Source organism: Chlorocebus sabaeus, chromosome 3 (genome assembly GCF_047675955.1).
Source record: "Chlorocebus sabaeus isolate Y175 chromosome 3, mChlSab1.0.hap1, whole genome shotgun sequence".
NCBI lineage: Eukaryota > Metazoa > Chordata > Mammalia > Primates > Cercopithecidae > Chlorocebus > Chlorocebus sabaeus.
Window position 1 is genome coordinate 78024283 of NC_132906.1, and position 15496 is coordinate 78039778.

General features: G+C 36.4%; 1 protein-coding gene across 4 annotated transcripts in view; it reads right to left on the bottom strand.

Annotated features, from left to right (window-relative positions):
* UGGT2 (UDP-glucose glycoprotein glucosyltransferase 2) overlaps positions 1-15496 on the bottom strand; it is a 228616-nt gene that overhangs the window by 146003 nt on the left and 67117 nt on the right. For all 4 annotated transcript variants that reach the window (XR_005243747.2, XM_038007821.2, XM_007960706.3 and 1 more), the window contains exons 11-12: positions 11151-11242; positions 8335-8485 (exon numbers count right to left, since the gene is read on the bottom strand). Coding sequence is in view for 3 of the 4 variants with exons in the window: in XM_038007821.2 (XP_037863749.2) it covers positions 8335-8485; positions 11151-11242 (243 nt within the window). In the remaining variant the exon portion in view is untranslated. The remainder of the gene's footprint in view (positions 1-8334; positions 8486-11150; positions 11243-15496) is intronic.

Sequence of the window (15496 nt, forward strand, 5' to 3'; positions counted from 1 at the left end):
CTACCTTCCTAAAACATAAATACCACTAGTAGAACAAACCACTGAAGTCAGAGAAAAGATTCAAATGTTACCAATACAGAAAACTAACAAGACACGATTGTTAAAAACAGAGACAGAGACAGAGAGAGAGAGAGAGAGAGAGAGAGAGAGAGAGAGAGAGAAATGAACAGAGAACACACAAAATAAACAGAAATCAACTAATAAAATGACAGAAATAGTCCTCACATATCAATAATAACCTTGAATGTAAATGAATTAAACTTTACACTTAGAAGATACAGACTAGCTGAAGGGATTTAAAAACATGACCCATCCATATACTGCCTAAAAGAAACTCATCTCGCTTGTAAAGAGATATATAAACTGAAAGTAAAGGAATGGAAAAGGATATTCCATGCAAATGGAAACCAAAAACAAGCAGGAATAGCTATATTTTTATCAGATAAAACTTTAGGTCAAAAACAAAAGGACAAAGATGGTCATTATATAATGATAAACGGATAAATTCATCAAGAAGGTAAAACACTCCTAAACATATATGCACCCAACACTGGAGTACCTACATATATAATGCAAACATTATTACAGCTAGAGAGAGAGAGAGAGAGAGAGACTCCAATACAATAATAGCTGGAACCTTCAACACCCTACTCTCAGCATTACGTAGAAGGAAAATTGAAAAGAACCACTGGATTTAAAATGCACATTTGATGAAATGGACTTTAGAAATTTACCCAATATTTCATCCAATAGCTACAAAATACACATTCTTCTTACCAGCGAATGGAATATCCTCCAGGATACACCATATGTTAGGACACAAAAACAAGTCTGAAATTTTTAGAAATTGAAATTATATCAAGTATTTTTCAGACCAACAATGGAAAAAAACTACAAATCAATAACAAGAGAAACTTTGGAAGCAATAGAAACACATGGAAATTAAACAACATGCTCCTGAATAAATACTGGGTCAAGGAAGACATGAAGAAGGAAATAAAAAAAATGTCTTGAAACAAATGAAAATGTAAACACAACATACTAAAACCTGTGGGATACAGCAAAGACAGTGCTAATAACAAAGTTTGTAGCAATAAGCTCTTATATCAAAAAGGAGAAAGATTCAAATAAACAATTTAATGATGCAGGAACTAGAAAAGCAAGAACAAACCCCAAATTGGTAGAAAAAATAAATAAGATCAGAGCAGAACTAAATGAAATTGATACTAAAGAAAAAATACAAAGGATCAACAAAATGAAAAGTTTGTTTTTTGAAAAGATAAACCACTTGAAAGACTAACCATGACAGAGAAGACCTGCAAAAAAGTCAGAAACAAGCACACTGATATCATATAAACAAAAAAGATAATCAGAGACTATTACAGAAAACTATACACTAACAAACTGGAAACCTTGGAGGAAATGGATAAATTCCTGGACACATACAACACACCAAGACTGAATTAAGAAGAAATAGAAAACCTGAACAAACCAATAATGAGTAATAAGCATCAATCAGTAATAAAAAGTCTCCCAACAAAGAAGAGTCCAGGACTAGACGGCTTTACTGCCTAATTCTACCAAACTTTCAAAAAAGAACATAAATTCTCCTCAAATTATTCCCCAAAAAAAATGAAGAGGAGAGAATTCTCACTAACTCACATTCTATGAAACCAGCATTACCCTGATACCAAAACCAGATGAGGAAACAACAATAAAGGAAAACCACAGGCCAATATTCCTGATTGTATTAGTCTGTTTTCATGCTGCTGATAAAGACATACCCGAGACTGGGTAATTTATACAGGAAAAAGGGTTCAAAGGACTTACAGTTCCACATGACTGGGGAGGCCTCACGATCATGGCGGGAGGCATGGAGGAGCAAGTCACATCTTATATGGATAGCAGCAAGCAAAAATAGAGTTTGCTCAGGGAAATTCTCCCTTATAAAACCATCAGATCTCATAAGACTTATTCACTATCATGAGAACAGCACAGAAAGAACTGCCCCCATGATTCAGTCACCTCCCACTGGGTCCCTCCCACAACACATGAGAATTCAAGATGAAATTTGAGTGGGGACACAGCTAAACCATATCACTGACGAACACATGCACAAATTCTCAACAAAATACTAGCAAGCCAAATCCAAAAGCATATCAAAAAGATAATACACCACGATCAAGTGGGATTTACCCCAGAGATGCAAGGATGGTTCAATATACACAAATCAATAATTGTGATACATCACATCAATAGAAGGAAAAAACCATATCCTATTAATAGATGCAGAAGAAGGATTTGGTTAAATTCAACATTCATTCATGATTAAAAACTCTAAACAAACTAGGCACCAAAGGAGTATACCTTAGCATAATATAAAGACTAGAAATGACAAACACACAGCTAACATCACATGCACTGTGGAAAAGCTGAAATAGTCTAAGAACTGCAACAAGACAAGGATGCCCACTTTCACCACTCCTATTCAATGTAGTACTGCAAGTCCTAACCAGAGCCATCAGGCAAGAGAAACAAATAAACGCATGCAAATTGGAAAAGAGGAAGTTAAACTGTACCTTTTTGCACACAACATGATTGTATATCTAGAAAAACCGAGGACTCCACCAGAAAATTCTCAAAACTGATAAATTCAATAAAGGTGCAGGATGTAAAATCAGCACACAAAAAATCAGTAGTGTTTCTATACACCAATAATGAAATAGCCAAAAAAGATATCAAAAGGGTAATCCCATTTACAAGAGCTGCAAAAAATACTTAGGAATTAATTTAACCAAGGAGGTAAAAGATCTGTACAAGAAAAACTACAAAACACTGATTGAAAGAAACTGAAAAAGACACAAACAAATGGAAAAACATCCCATGCTCATGGTTCAGATAAACATTAAAATGATGATACTGCCCAAAGCAATCTATAGATTCAATGCAATCTCTATTAAGATATCGTCATTTTTCACAAAGATAGAAAAAAAAATCCTAAAATTCGTATAGAACCAAAAAAGAGCCTGAATATCCAAAGCCAAAACTGGATTCATCACACCACCTGATCTGAAAATATAGTTACAGTAACCAAAACAGCATGGTATTGATATAAAGACAGACACACAGACCAATGGAAGAGAATAGAGAATCCAGGAATAAATTCATGTATTTATAGCCAACTGATTTTTGATAAAGGTGCCGAGAACATACATTTGGGAAGGACACCCTCTTGAATACATGGTTCTGGGAAAATTTGATATCCATATGCAGAATAATGAAGCTACATCACCATCACTTATCATGCACAGAAATCAACTCAGATGGATTAAAGGCTTAAACGTACCCCAAAGTGTAAAACTGCCAGAAGAAAACATAAGGCAAACACTTTTGGACATTGGTCTAATAGGTAAAGATGTTATGGCTAAGACCTCAAAAAAACACAGACAACAGAAGTAAAAACAGACAAATAGGAAAAAGCTTCTGCACAGCAAAGGAAAAAAAATCAACAGAGTGAAGAGCAAGCCTGTTTGATGGGAGAAAATATCTGCAAACTATTCATCCTACAGGAACTAATATCAAGAATATACAAGGGAGTTGAACAACTCAACAGTAAAATAAACAATCTGATTTTTAAAGGGGCAAAAAATCTGAATAGACATTTCTCATAAGAAATTATACAAATGGCCAACAAGTATATAAATAATGTTCAACATCACTAATTATTACATAAATGTAAATAAAAGCGACATGGAATATCATTTTACCCCAGTTAGAATGGCTATCATTAAAAAGATAAAAGAATAACAGATGTTGGTGAGGATGCGGAAAAAAGAAACTCTTATAGACAGTTACTGGGAATGTAGGCTAGTATAACCACAATGGAAAACACTACAGAGATTTCTCAAAAATCTAAAAACTGAACTACCATCCAATCCAGCAATCCCATTATGAGGTATTTATTGAAAGGAAAAGAAATCAGCATCTCAAAGAGATACTTGCACTTGCATGTTTATTATAGCACTATTCACAATAGCAAACATATAATCAATGTAAGTGTCTATCAACAGATGAATGGATAAAGAATATGTGGTATATATTCACAATGGAGTATTATTTGGCCATAGAAAAGAATGAAATGTCATTTGCAGCAACATAGATGAAACTGGAGGTCACTGTGTTAACTGAAATAAGCCAGACACAGAAAGACCAATATCCCATGTTCTCACTCATAAGCGAGGACTAAAAATATTGACCTCATGGAGTTAGAGTAGAATGATAGATACCAGAGGCTGGGAAGGGCGTGCTGGCAGGAGGGGTTGATGAAGAGAGGTCAGTCAATAGGTATAAACAGTTATCTAGGCCGGGCGCGGTGGCTCAAGCCTGCAATCCCAGCACTTTGGGAGGCCGAGACGGGCGGATCACGAGGTCAGGAGATCGAGACCATCCTGGCTAACACGGTGAAACCCCGTCTCTACTAAAAACACAAAAAACTAGCCGGGCGAGGTGGCGGGCGCCTGTAGTCCTCGCTACTCGGGAGGCTGAGGCAGGAGAATGGCGTAAACCCGGGAGGCGGAGCTTGCAGTGAGCTGAGATCCGGCCACTGCACTCCAGCCCGGGCGACAGAGCAAGACTCCGTCTCAAAAAAAAAAAAAAAAAAAACAGTTATCTATACAGTTAGATAGAAGGGATAAATTCTACTATTCAATAGCAAAGTAGGGTGACTATAGTTAGCAGCAATATATTACATAATTCAAAGTAGCTAGAGAAAAGGACTTGAAATGTTCCCAATACACAGAAATGATAAATACTGCTAGTGACAGATACCCCAAATACACTGATTTGATCATTACACATTTTACATATGTAAGAAAATATCACATGAATCTAATATGTAAAATATTGTGTATCAATTTAAAAAAACAAAAAACTCTTTTCTTATGATCATGTAAATAATATATACTCATGGTTAAAAGTTGGGAATTCACAGAAGAACATGATGAAAAAAATTAAAACTACCCATTAAATCACATCACCCATTAATGCCTTAAATTTTGATATATTTCCTTCTGATATTCTGCCCCTATTTTTACATGACATGATTCTGTATATTTACTTAACAGAATCATTATCTTGTCATATTTATAAACATAATTTTCATGTCAATAATACTCAACTATGCGAATATAAAATTTATAACACTTCTCTGTTAGATAACTAATTTCTATTTTGTTTTCAAAATATGTAGTGATAATCATATCTTTGGGTGTAAAGTTTTTTTTTCCATCTCCCACTATTTCTTTATGATAGTTTCCAGTAGTGAAATTACTAGATACTATGTATCATTATAAGGGCACCACAGGCATAACGTTTTTTTTGTTTTGTTTTGTTTTGTTTGAGATGGAGTCTTGCTCTGTCACCAGGATGGAGTGCAGTGGTGCCATCTCAGCTCACTGCAACCTCTGCCTCCCAGGTTCAACATATTCTCCTGCCTCAGCCTCCCGAGTAGCTGGGACTACAGGCACGCACCACCACACCCAGTTAATTTTTGTATTTTCAGTAGAGACAGGGTTTCACTATTTTGGCCAGGATGGTCTTGATCTCCTGACCTCGTGATTCACCCACCTTGTCCTCCCAAAATGCTGGGATTACAGGCTTGAGCCACCGCGCTCGGCCGTTTTTGTTTTTTTGTTTTTTTGTTTTTTTGGAGACAGAGTCTCACTCTGTCGCGCAGGCTGGAGTGCAGTAGTGCGACCTTGGCTCACTGCAACCTCCACCTCTCAGGTTCAAGTGATTTTCCTGCCTCCGCCTCCCAAGTAGCTGGGACTATAGGCACGTGCCACCACACCTGGCTAATTTTTGTACTTTTTAGTAGAGACGGAGTTTCACCATGCTGGCCAGCATGGTCTCAATCTCCTGACCTTGTGATCCACCCGCCTCAGCCTCCCAAACTGCTGGGATTACAGGCATGAGCCAGCGCGCCTGGCCAGGCATCACTTTTTTTAAAGGATATGCCGATTTACACTTCCTCAGTTAAATTCTAGTTTTTATTAATAGGTAGTGAGATGATATATTATTTCATAGTGGTCATTATTAGGGTATTTACATTTTTATGTTATTGTGAATAAATCATTATCTTCCAAATAGATTTTGAAAGAAAAGCTTTTGATCTTTATCATGTCATTTCAAACCCATTTTATTAAAGCTTTTAATTAACTACAGTAGCTTTGAGGAGTTTCAGTTATACAATCTTGTCATGCAACACTTTTATTCTCATTTCTAATAGTTACTCCTTTTATAATAATATTAAGTCATAAGGATAATTACATTGATCATGTTGTAACTATAATGCTTCCAGAGTTTCATCATTAAAAATGATGTTTTTTGCTGTTTCCAGATAGATACTTATTCATTTAGGGAATATTTATATTTATTGAGTACCTACTAAAACCAGGGACATAATGATGGAAAAAAAAATGAAACAAATGTCTACCTTCAAGAACTTCATATATAGTCTAATAAAAAACAGATATAACAGCATCACAGGATAAATGTAAAACTATAACTGTGCTAAGTATACAAAGGGATTAATAGTTCTGACATATATGTATATGTGCTGATATAATTTGGATACTTGTCCCCACCCAAATCTCATGTTGAATTGTAATCCCCAATGCCAGAGGTAGGGCCTGGTAGGACGCGTTGGGTCATGGGGGCAGATCCCTCATGTCTTGGTGTTGTCTTTGTGATGTGAGTTCTAGCAAGACCTGGCACCTACCCTCCAACATTCTCTCTCACTCCTTTTCTTGCCATGCCATATGAGATACCTGCTCCCTCTCTGCCCTCTGCTGTGAATAAAAGCTTCCTGAGGCCTCCCCAGAAGCCAAACAGATGTTGGCACCATGCTTCCTATAAACCCTGCAGAACTGTAAGTCAATTAAACTTCTTTTCTTTATGAATTACCCAGTCTCAGGTATTTCTTTACAGCAATGTAAGAATGGCCTAATACACGTGCATACACCTATACATGTGCACATGTATGAAGAATCACATATTAAATGTGTGTGTGTGTGTGTGTGAAAGGGTTAACTCAACAGGCTTGGGTTGCTCACACCTTGGATATTCCCAAGAAGGGTCTGTTTACACAACTGTCTCTTGACTGGGTCCTGGTAACTAAGTTCTTGGAATGTTCTGATTGATAAAAAGAGTGTTTTGCACAGTTAGGACCCTAAGCCATGCTGCAGCAGTTCCAGCAGTTTGTCTAGAGAGTTTGTACAATCTGAGTTATAATAAACACCTGCTTTTCCTCAGTCTGGAGCTTCAGCCAATGACGGCAGGTACAGAGAGCCACTGTATGTCTACATGATGGATCGTCTCTCACAATCTTGAACTCAGGCTCAAGTAAGTGAGCTTCCCTGGTATGTAGCACTTTGCATATACTGTCACATATCATATTAAGCATACAACTCCACTAGGAGGGAACTCTTGGAAGCTTATACCTGGCTTACGCTGGACTACACCCCTGCTAATTTTTTCACATCATTTTGCTCTACTAAGCCATAACCATGAATATAACAAGTTCTGAGTCTTGTGAGTCCTTCTAGCAAATCACTGGATTAGAGGGTAGTCTCTGGGGATTCTCTAACACAATTTGAAAAATCATCTGGATTGTTAAGGAAAGTTTCTCTCAGAAAGGGCTTTTCAACCTAAATTTGAAAAAGGAATAGGAGTTAACTGGATAAAAAAAAGAAAAAGTGCTTTCTAAGCATGAGATAAACGATAGTGGTGAAAAGAATGTTTCACAGTCTAAGAAATGAAAGGTGAGAGCAGCCATCTGCAGCCTCATAGGCCATACTGAAGACCATTTCTCTGCTTAAGCAAGAAAGGGTGATATGATCGTTTTTTTTTTTTTTTTTCCCCAAAAAATCACTTGGCTGTAATACATACACCAGAACCTTGGAGGCCACTGCAAATTGTTTAGGCAGGACTTTCATCATGTTAAGGTAGCACTTTTATACACCTCAGATTTTAACTATTTGGTGTCTTGCTGTTACTGTTCATGTGGTTATACTGTTGTTTTCTCTGAAGGTGGAAAGGACACTGAATGACAGTGAGTAGGTATTCTTGTGACAGACACTATGAAAACAGAAACTATGAAGAAGGAGAAGGAAGCTGCAAGTGGAAGAGGCGATGGGTCTATAATTTTACTTTCTCTTTTCACTGAGAACTGTTCCGAAATGTTGACATTTATTGTCAGGCCTGCCAATACTTCGTTTTATGTTAAGCCTTAAGTATACTACAGGTTTTAGTATAAGGAATAGCATAAGCACTTACCATTATAGAAGAATGTCGAATATCTAATACATAAGTATATTCCCAAATGTGTGAATTTAATTTTAAAAATTTGCTCATATCTTCCCCATTGATCCCAAGATTGCGAAGGCCATTCATTATTTTTCCTTCTAATTTCAGCATATCCAAAATACTATATATTCAAAGAAAAAAAGTTTTATTTTGATTTTTCCAAATTAAAAATAAATCTTTTAAAGTTTGACAGATTTCTTAAAGCATTAGAAACGAGAATTTTTGGTATCTTCATTAATAGCAGGAAAAATATATTAAATTCATTAAGAAATAAGGCAAATAGTTCTAATTAATTATCCAGAGTAAACTTACATAATTTTTTAGTGGTAGTAAAAGCTTATTATTATATAAAAAATAAAACAACAAAGACTATTGTATTCTTTATCAAAGTAGTGAGGACATGATCAACCCTGAGAAAGCCAAAAATGAGAAAAAAAACCATTAGGTCACTCTTTTGACAAACCTACTACAAAAATGGCATAAGATTGAACAAGACATAAAGTATAAAATTCTAATACACAGGAAGCCCCATTAAAGCATGAAGTTCACATGTGTTTGAATACAAATTTAATTTTCTTATTACATATGACAGTACTTAAACATAATAGAAAGTATTACTGTAAACAACATCATCAATAATAACCCCACTGACAACAAATTGGGGAATCTAAATGTTTAAACTATTCTTCATCAAGTCTGTGCCTGAGGCGACTATTCAGAGGCAAAAATATAAAAGGGACTCCTTCGATGGGCTAGAACAGAATGTTCTAATGTAGATATATAAGACCCTGCTTACGTACTTCATCAGTCCTACTTGCCTTTCTCCCCAGTCAGTACCACATGTTCCTACGGTCTCAGCCTTCCTTGGGGTGAGATGTAGGCCTTCATAGAATCAATGCTGATCTAATCCTAACCCATGGAGGCTCTGGCTCCTCCCACTACTCTCAGTGTCAGAATAAGAAGGGCTGGGCCACGTATGGCGCATGTTATTGGTTTTTTTTGTTTGTTTGTTTTGAGACGGAGTCTCGCTCTGTGGCCCAGACTGGAGTGCAGTGGCACAATCTTGGCTCACTGCAAGCTCTGCTTCCCGGGTTCACGCCATTCTCCTGCCTCAGCCTCCCGAGTAGCTGGGACTACAGGCGCCCGCCACCACGCCCGGCTAATTTTTTGTATTTTTAGTAGAGACGGGGTTTCACTGTGTTAGCCAGGATGGTCTCGATCTCCTGACCTCGTGATCCGCCCACCTCGGCCTCCCAAAGTGCTGGGATTACAGGCGTGAGCCACCGCGCCCGGCTGTTATTGGTTTTTCACAACCCAGTAATGCAACACTGACAGGAGATAGGAAGGGAGCACAAAATAATTCCTTACTCCTTTTCTTTCCCCACTTGGACAATTCCAACATATTGGTTGCATCAAACCTCTCTATATGTAATGTCTCTGTAATACGACATTTTCCTTCCATTTTCTTATTTTCTTTCATTCATCTTCCTCTTTGCATTAATTTTATTCCACATCCTCTGATCTTTTTCTGAGAATTTTTTTTGATTATGCTATCCTCAAAAATGTCAGAAGATATAAATATTCTCACATATTGTCTCTTCCTCTTTTAAGAGAATCATAGTAGCCCTAACTAGTGATCAAATCGATGAGGAATAAAAATGTAGCACACATCCTGCAAATCTCTAATGACCAGACATAGGAGCTGGGAGTTTTACTTTTTTAATAACCTACAGCCTTCCTAAATCCTGTGTGAAAATATTCCTGCCAAAAAATTTCCTCATACACTACCTTAGAAAACTTTCTAAAATCTACACACCATTTCACTACTTCCTTTAAACCTGTTTTCACTGCTCCTGAGCACAGATGTAATTTTTGTTCCCCTGAAATTTACAGGATAGCAAGTAAAAAATTCTCTACTCTTTTATGTGTATTTCTATGGTTAGGTTATTATTTTTCCAATACTAGGTCCAAGAATTCAAGTAACTAAAGAGAAAAGCCCCATTTGAGATAAAACTGTAAAAAATGTTCAGTAAAACTACTCCTCAGTCTTTCCGATATATTTTCCAACATATTTCCAAACTGGTAAGAAAACAGAATTTAAATAAACAATTCACATAATTTCACTTCAACAAAAGTATACTCTATTGAATTAAACCTGAATATCTGAACTAAAGCATCATGTTTCCTAAGTTCATCTAATGTTTAAAATATTAATTTTAATGTAGTTTTATGTTTTTCTATGAAAGTAACTCTTCTGTTTGGCCCACAACTTTAATTTTGGGCAAGTGACCATTGATAAAGCAAGGACTTCCTAATTCTGTCCTGTTCAAAATTCTGAGCAAAAAAATTTTCAGTAATTTTTTTTTTCAGACAAGAAACCAGATAGCATCTGGCATTCATACATAAGCACTTTAAATTCCTCCTGTCTATTTCTCTCTTCTGGGGAAACACCCCACGTTGACTTCAGTTCCTAACTGGTCTCTGGTTGTTCAGTCCAGTTCCAAATAACTTCTCTGCTAAATCATCAATCTACTCTTCAATAAAAGACAGTTTAGAATAACAAAGTAATTATAGGTCTAACACTCATCCAAATAAATATCTTGACCGTTTCTCCCAGTTCTGATAATCTAAGACACTTTGGGCTTGCTCATTTTGGTAGAATAAAGCTGTTTTGTACAATCAAAAACATGTATTTGATTTATCTTTAAAGTGATCTCCATATTTTGACTTCAATGTTTACATTTATATAAACCATAGTTCATTTATAGCAATAATTTAATACTTACCTAAAAAGGTCATAAACATCCATATCAACATGAAGGCCATTTATAAACAGACGAGCATCACCTGGCTGAATTTTAAATCTATCTCGAAGATCCTTGAAGTAGAGCAAAGCAATGGTTAACCAGTGATAAAACAACAGTGATCTATATTAGGGGTCACCATATATTTCTATAAAGAGTCAGAGAGTAAATATTTTAGGTTTGACAGGCCATACAGTCTCTGTTGCAACTACTGATCTCTGCCTTTGTATCTTTAGATACTATGTAAACAAATGGGCATGGCAATGTTTATTGTAAAAATTAAACTTTTAGACCAGGCATGATGGCTCACACCTGTAATCCCAGAACTTTGGGAGACCGATGTGGATCACCTGAGGTCAAGAGTTCAAGACCAGTCTGACCAACATAGTGAAACCCCATCTCTACTAAATACAAAAAATTAGCCAGGTGTGGTGGCACTTGCTTGTAATCCCACCTACTTGGGAGGCTGAGGCAGGAGAATCACTTGATTCCAGGAGGCAGAGGTTGCAGTGAGCCAAGATTGCGCCATTGCACTCTAGCCTGGGCAACAAGAGCGAAACTCCTTATCAAAAAAGTAAATAAAATAAATAATAAATATAAAATAAAAATTAAGCTTTTATTTATAAAAATAGGTGGCAGACCATATTTGGCCTAAAGGTAGTAGTTTGCCCAGCCCTGATCTCAGTGATGGGGGAAATCTTAAGATAGATTAGAGGTAAAATTCAATAGCTGAATATTGTGATTTTACAATACATGATAGTACAGTTCTAATGTTACAATAATTACTTATCTACATTTCATATAGTGTGTGTATGCGCACATATACAATTTGATAGTTGGCACATTCCTATTTCTTGAAGCAATGATATGCCAAAAGTAAAACTTTGGTGTATGTGTAAATATTTGGAGCTCACTCTAAATTCATGAAAGTTTCCATTAAAGCTGTATTTGAATTTTCACTGTCTTTCATTCAGTAAACATTTCCTGAGTGCCTGGTATGTTCTAGAAACATCTCCAGGCACTACAGCAGTAACAAAAGTGAAAAAGGGGATGTTCTTGTCACTAAAGCAAAGTAGTCAAGATCACAGTGTGAGTATTCAGTACAGCTGTCAAGATCACAGTGTGAGGATCGTGCCTGGTTTAATCCTGATCTTTCTACTCACTAGCTGTTAAGATTTGGGCAAGTTCAAATCACTTTTACAATCCTCAGTTTCCTCTTCTATCAAATGGGAATAATTATATCTATCTCACAGGTTTGCTATAGTTCAAATGTAATATATGTCTATGTCTTGTCGCCTATAAAGTGCTCACAAATGAAAGCTGTTATTATTATCAGGGTAGTCAGATTTAGGAGGAAAAAAAAACCAGTGTATTTCAATGACATCATGTAATAAGTCACATAATAGGGACTTGTGTGATCTACTCTGTAAAGGCAAAGGAAGCAACTGACTTGAAGAGATTCAGAGAAAGCTTGACAATGGTGAGTTTTTCTGTATGATTATCACTCAACAGATGAGCTACACACAGAGGAGGGAGAGGAGGAACTTAACAGAAAGTATTTCCCCTTGTTTTATACAGAATACTGGCAAAAGATTCAACCCTAATATGAAAAGGTTCAGAGGTAAAATTTTTATTTGTCTTTAGCTACTTTAGATGTGCCTTTCTATCAAAGTTACTTAACTAAGAAATCTATATTCCAACTTCAAAATCTACAGATGCCTAGTAAATTTATATTTCCTGCTGTTTTCCCCCAATCTGGCACTGAAACTTCACACATCCTGACTGAAGCTTTCTCCAGCACCTCATACATTCATTTCAGTGGAGGTCAATTATAAACAGAAAGTACACCAAGCATGCAGATCCATACTAAATTGCTAAATCCCTCAAGACTGTTTCTGTAAGGCCCAGTGCCTTGAACAATAATGCTCAGAAAACAGGTAAGAGACTGAACTCAGCAAATCCGCTTGCTGAAACACTGTCAGAGAGAAGAGGTTTGTCTATTGGAGATTAGTACTTACAAATTCTTCTCTTTCCTCTGCCCCAGAGAGTTGGTCTTAAGTCCTGAAAAACTAGTGTATATTTGAGTATGTAATTTAAGGTGGCCTTTCTTAAATGAGGAGTAAGAATTCAATTTCTAGCAACATGAAGAACCAAAGATCCAAAAATTCTCTTACTAAAAGAAAGCACCAAAATGCTAGATTAAAATATTAATAATGAGGTTGGGTACGGTGGCTCACAACTGTAATCCCAGCACTTTGGGAGGCTGAGGCTGGCAGATCACTTGAGGTCAGGAGTACGAGACCAACCTTTCCAACATGATGAAACCCTTTTTCTAACAAAAACAGAAAAATTAGCTGGGCGTGGTGGTGCATGCCTGTAGTCCCAGCTACTTGGGAGGCTGAGGCAACAGAGTTGCTTCAGTCCGGGAGGTGGAGGTTGCTGTGAATTGAGATCACACCACTGCACCCCATCCTGGGTGACACAGTGATATTCTGTCTCAAAAAAAATAAATACGGAAAGTGTCCCCTAAATGTGACTCAGAGTTGAAGAAAGTATTCACCTAAGGACAGAGAGTAAGTAGGAATATGAATACAGCGATGTAAATGAACACTAAAGACCTTGCCTGGAGGAAATTTAGAGCTTCCTAGATGACCTAGGACTTGTGTTTTTAAGGGCCAATCTCAGAAGAACAGGAAATTTAAATCCAGGACCCACATCGAACAGGGTATAGGATCAAAGATATCCTTATGCACACATAAAGTGCTACACTTATGGTGAAAAGGTGAATTAGAAAACAAAATGCCCTGCAGTAACAGCATAGAAATTTGTCTATCTCACCTTGGTTCTTGGTGGAGGAAGAATAACTCCCAAATGAAGTCATGGCCTCTAGCTTATTTTCACATGGGTTTGGAGCTGGATTTCATACTATATTTATGGTCCAAAAAACTTAGATTTTTGTATTTAAAGTGCAATTAAACTAGTAGCACTCTTAGGCTTGAGCAGAAATAAATGCAAATACTAATTGAGAAATATAAGCTCATTTTTTCTTAAAGAAGAGGGAACCCATTTATTCTAACATGTCTCTTTAATAACCAATGGAGCTGAGCTATTACCTGAAGCTAAAGAAATTCCAAATGATTGGATCTCAGAAGACTGGTTGAAATTTACAATGTTAAAATGGTTTATAAACATGTTTGGGTGTTCCTAAGGTTAAATGATATGCACTCTGAAATTTAAATTTTTCTTAAAAATTTTATTTTTAATTTTTATGGGTACATAATGGTTGTACATAAATTTAAGGAGATCTTGTGATATTTTGATGGAAGCATATAATGTATAATGATCATATCAGGGTAACTGGGATATCCATCATCTCAAATATTTACCATTTCTTAATGTAGGGGACATTCCAAATCCACTCTTCCAGTTAAAGTATCCAATAAATTAAAGTTAACTATAATCATTCTATTATGCTAATGAATAGATCTTATTCCTGACTGTATTTTTGTACCCACTAACCAACCCCTCCTTATCTTCTCCAGCCTCCAATAACCATCATTCTACTCTCTACCATCATAAGATCAGTGTTTTTAACTCTCACATATGAGTAATAACTTGCAGTGTATGTCTTTCTGTGTATGGTTTACTTCACTTAACATAATGTCCTCTCTATTGTTGCTGCAGATGACAGGATTTCTTTTTTATGACAAAATAATATTCCATTGTGTCCATGTACCAAATTTCCTTTATCCACCCATCCATTAATGGACACCTACATTGATTCCATATTTTAGCTATTGTGAATAGTGCTTTAATAAACATGGCAGTGCAGATATCTCTTTGATATACTAATTTCCTTACTTTTGGGTATATATCCAGCAGTGGGATTCCCGGATCATATGGTAATTCTATTTTTCATTTTTTTGCGAACCTCTCTACTGTTTTCCACTGTGGCTTTACTAATTTACATTCCCACCAACAGTGTCCAAGGGTTCCCCTTTCTCTGTATCCTTGCCAGAATCTGTTATTTTTTATGTTTTAGAAAAAAGCCATTTTCTATACTGTCCAAAGTAATTTATGGATTCAATGCTATTCCCATCAAGCTACCATCAACTTTCTTCACAGAATTAGAAAAAACTACTTGAAATTTCATATGGAGCCAGAAAAGAGCCCGTATAGCCAACACAATCCTAAGCAAAAAAAACATAGCTGGAGGCATCACACTGACTTCAAACTATGCTACAAGGCTACAGTAACTAAAACCCATGGTACTGGCACCAAAATAGATATATAGATCAAAGGAAGAGAACAGAGGCCTCAGAAACACC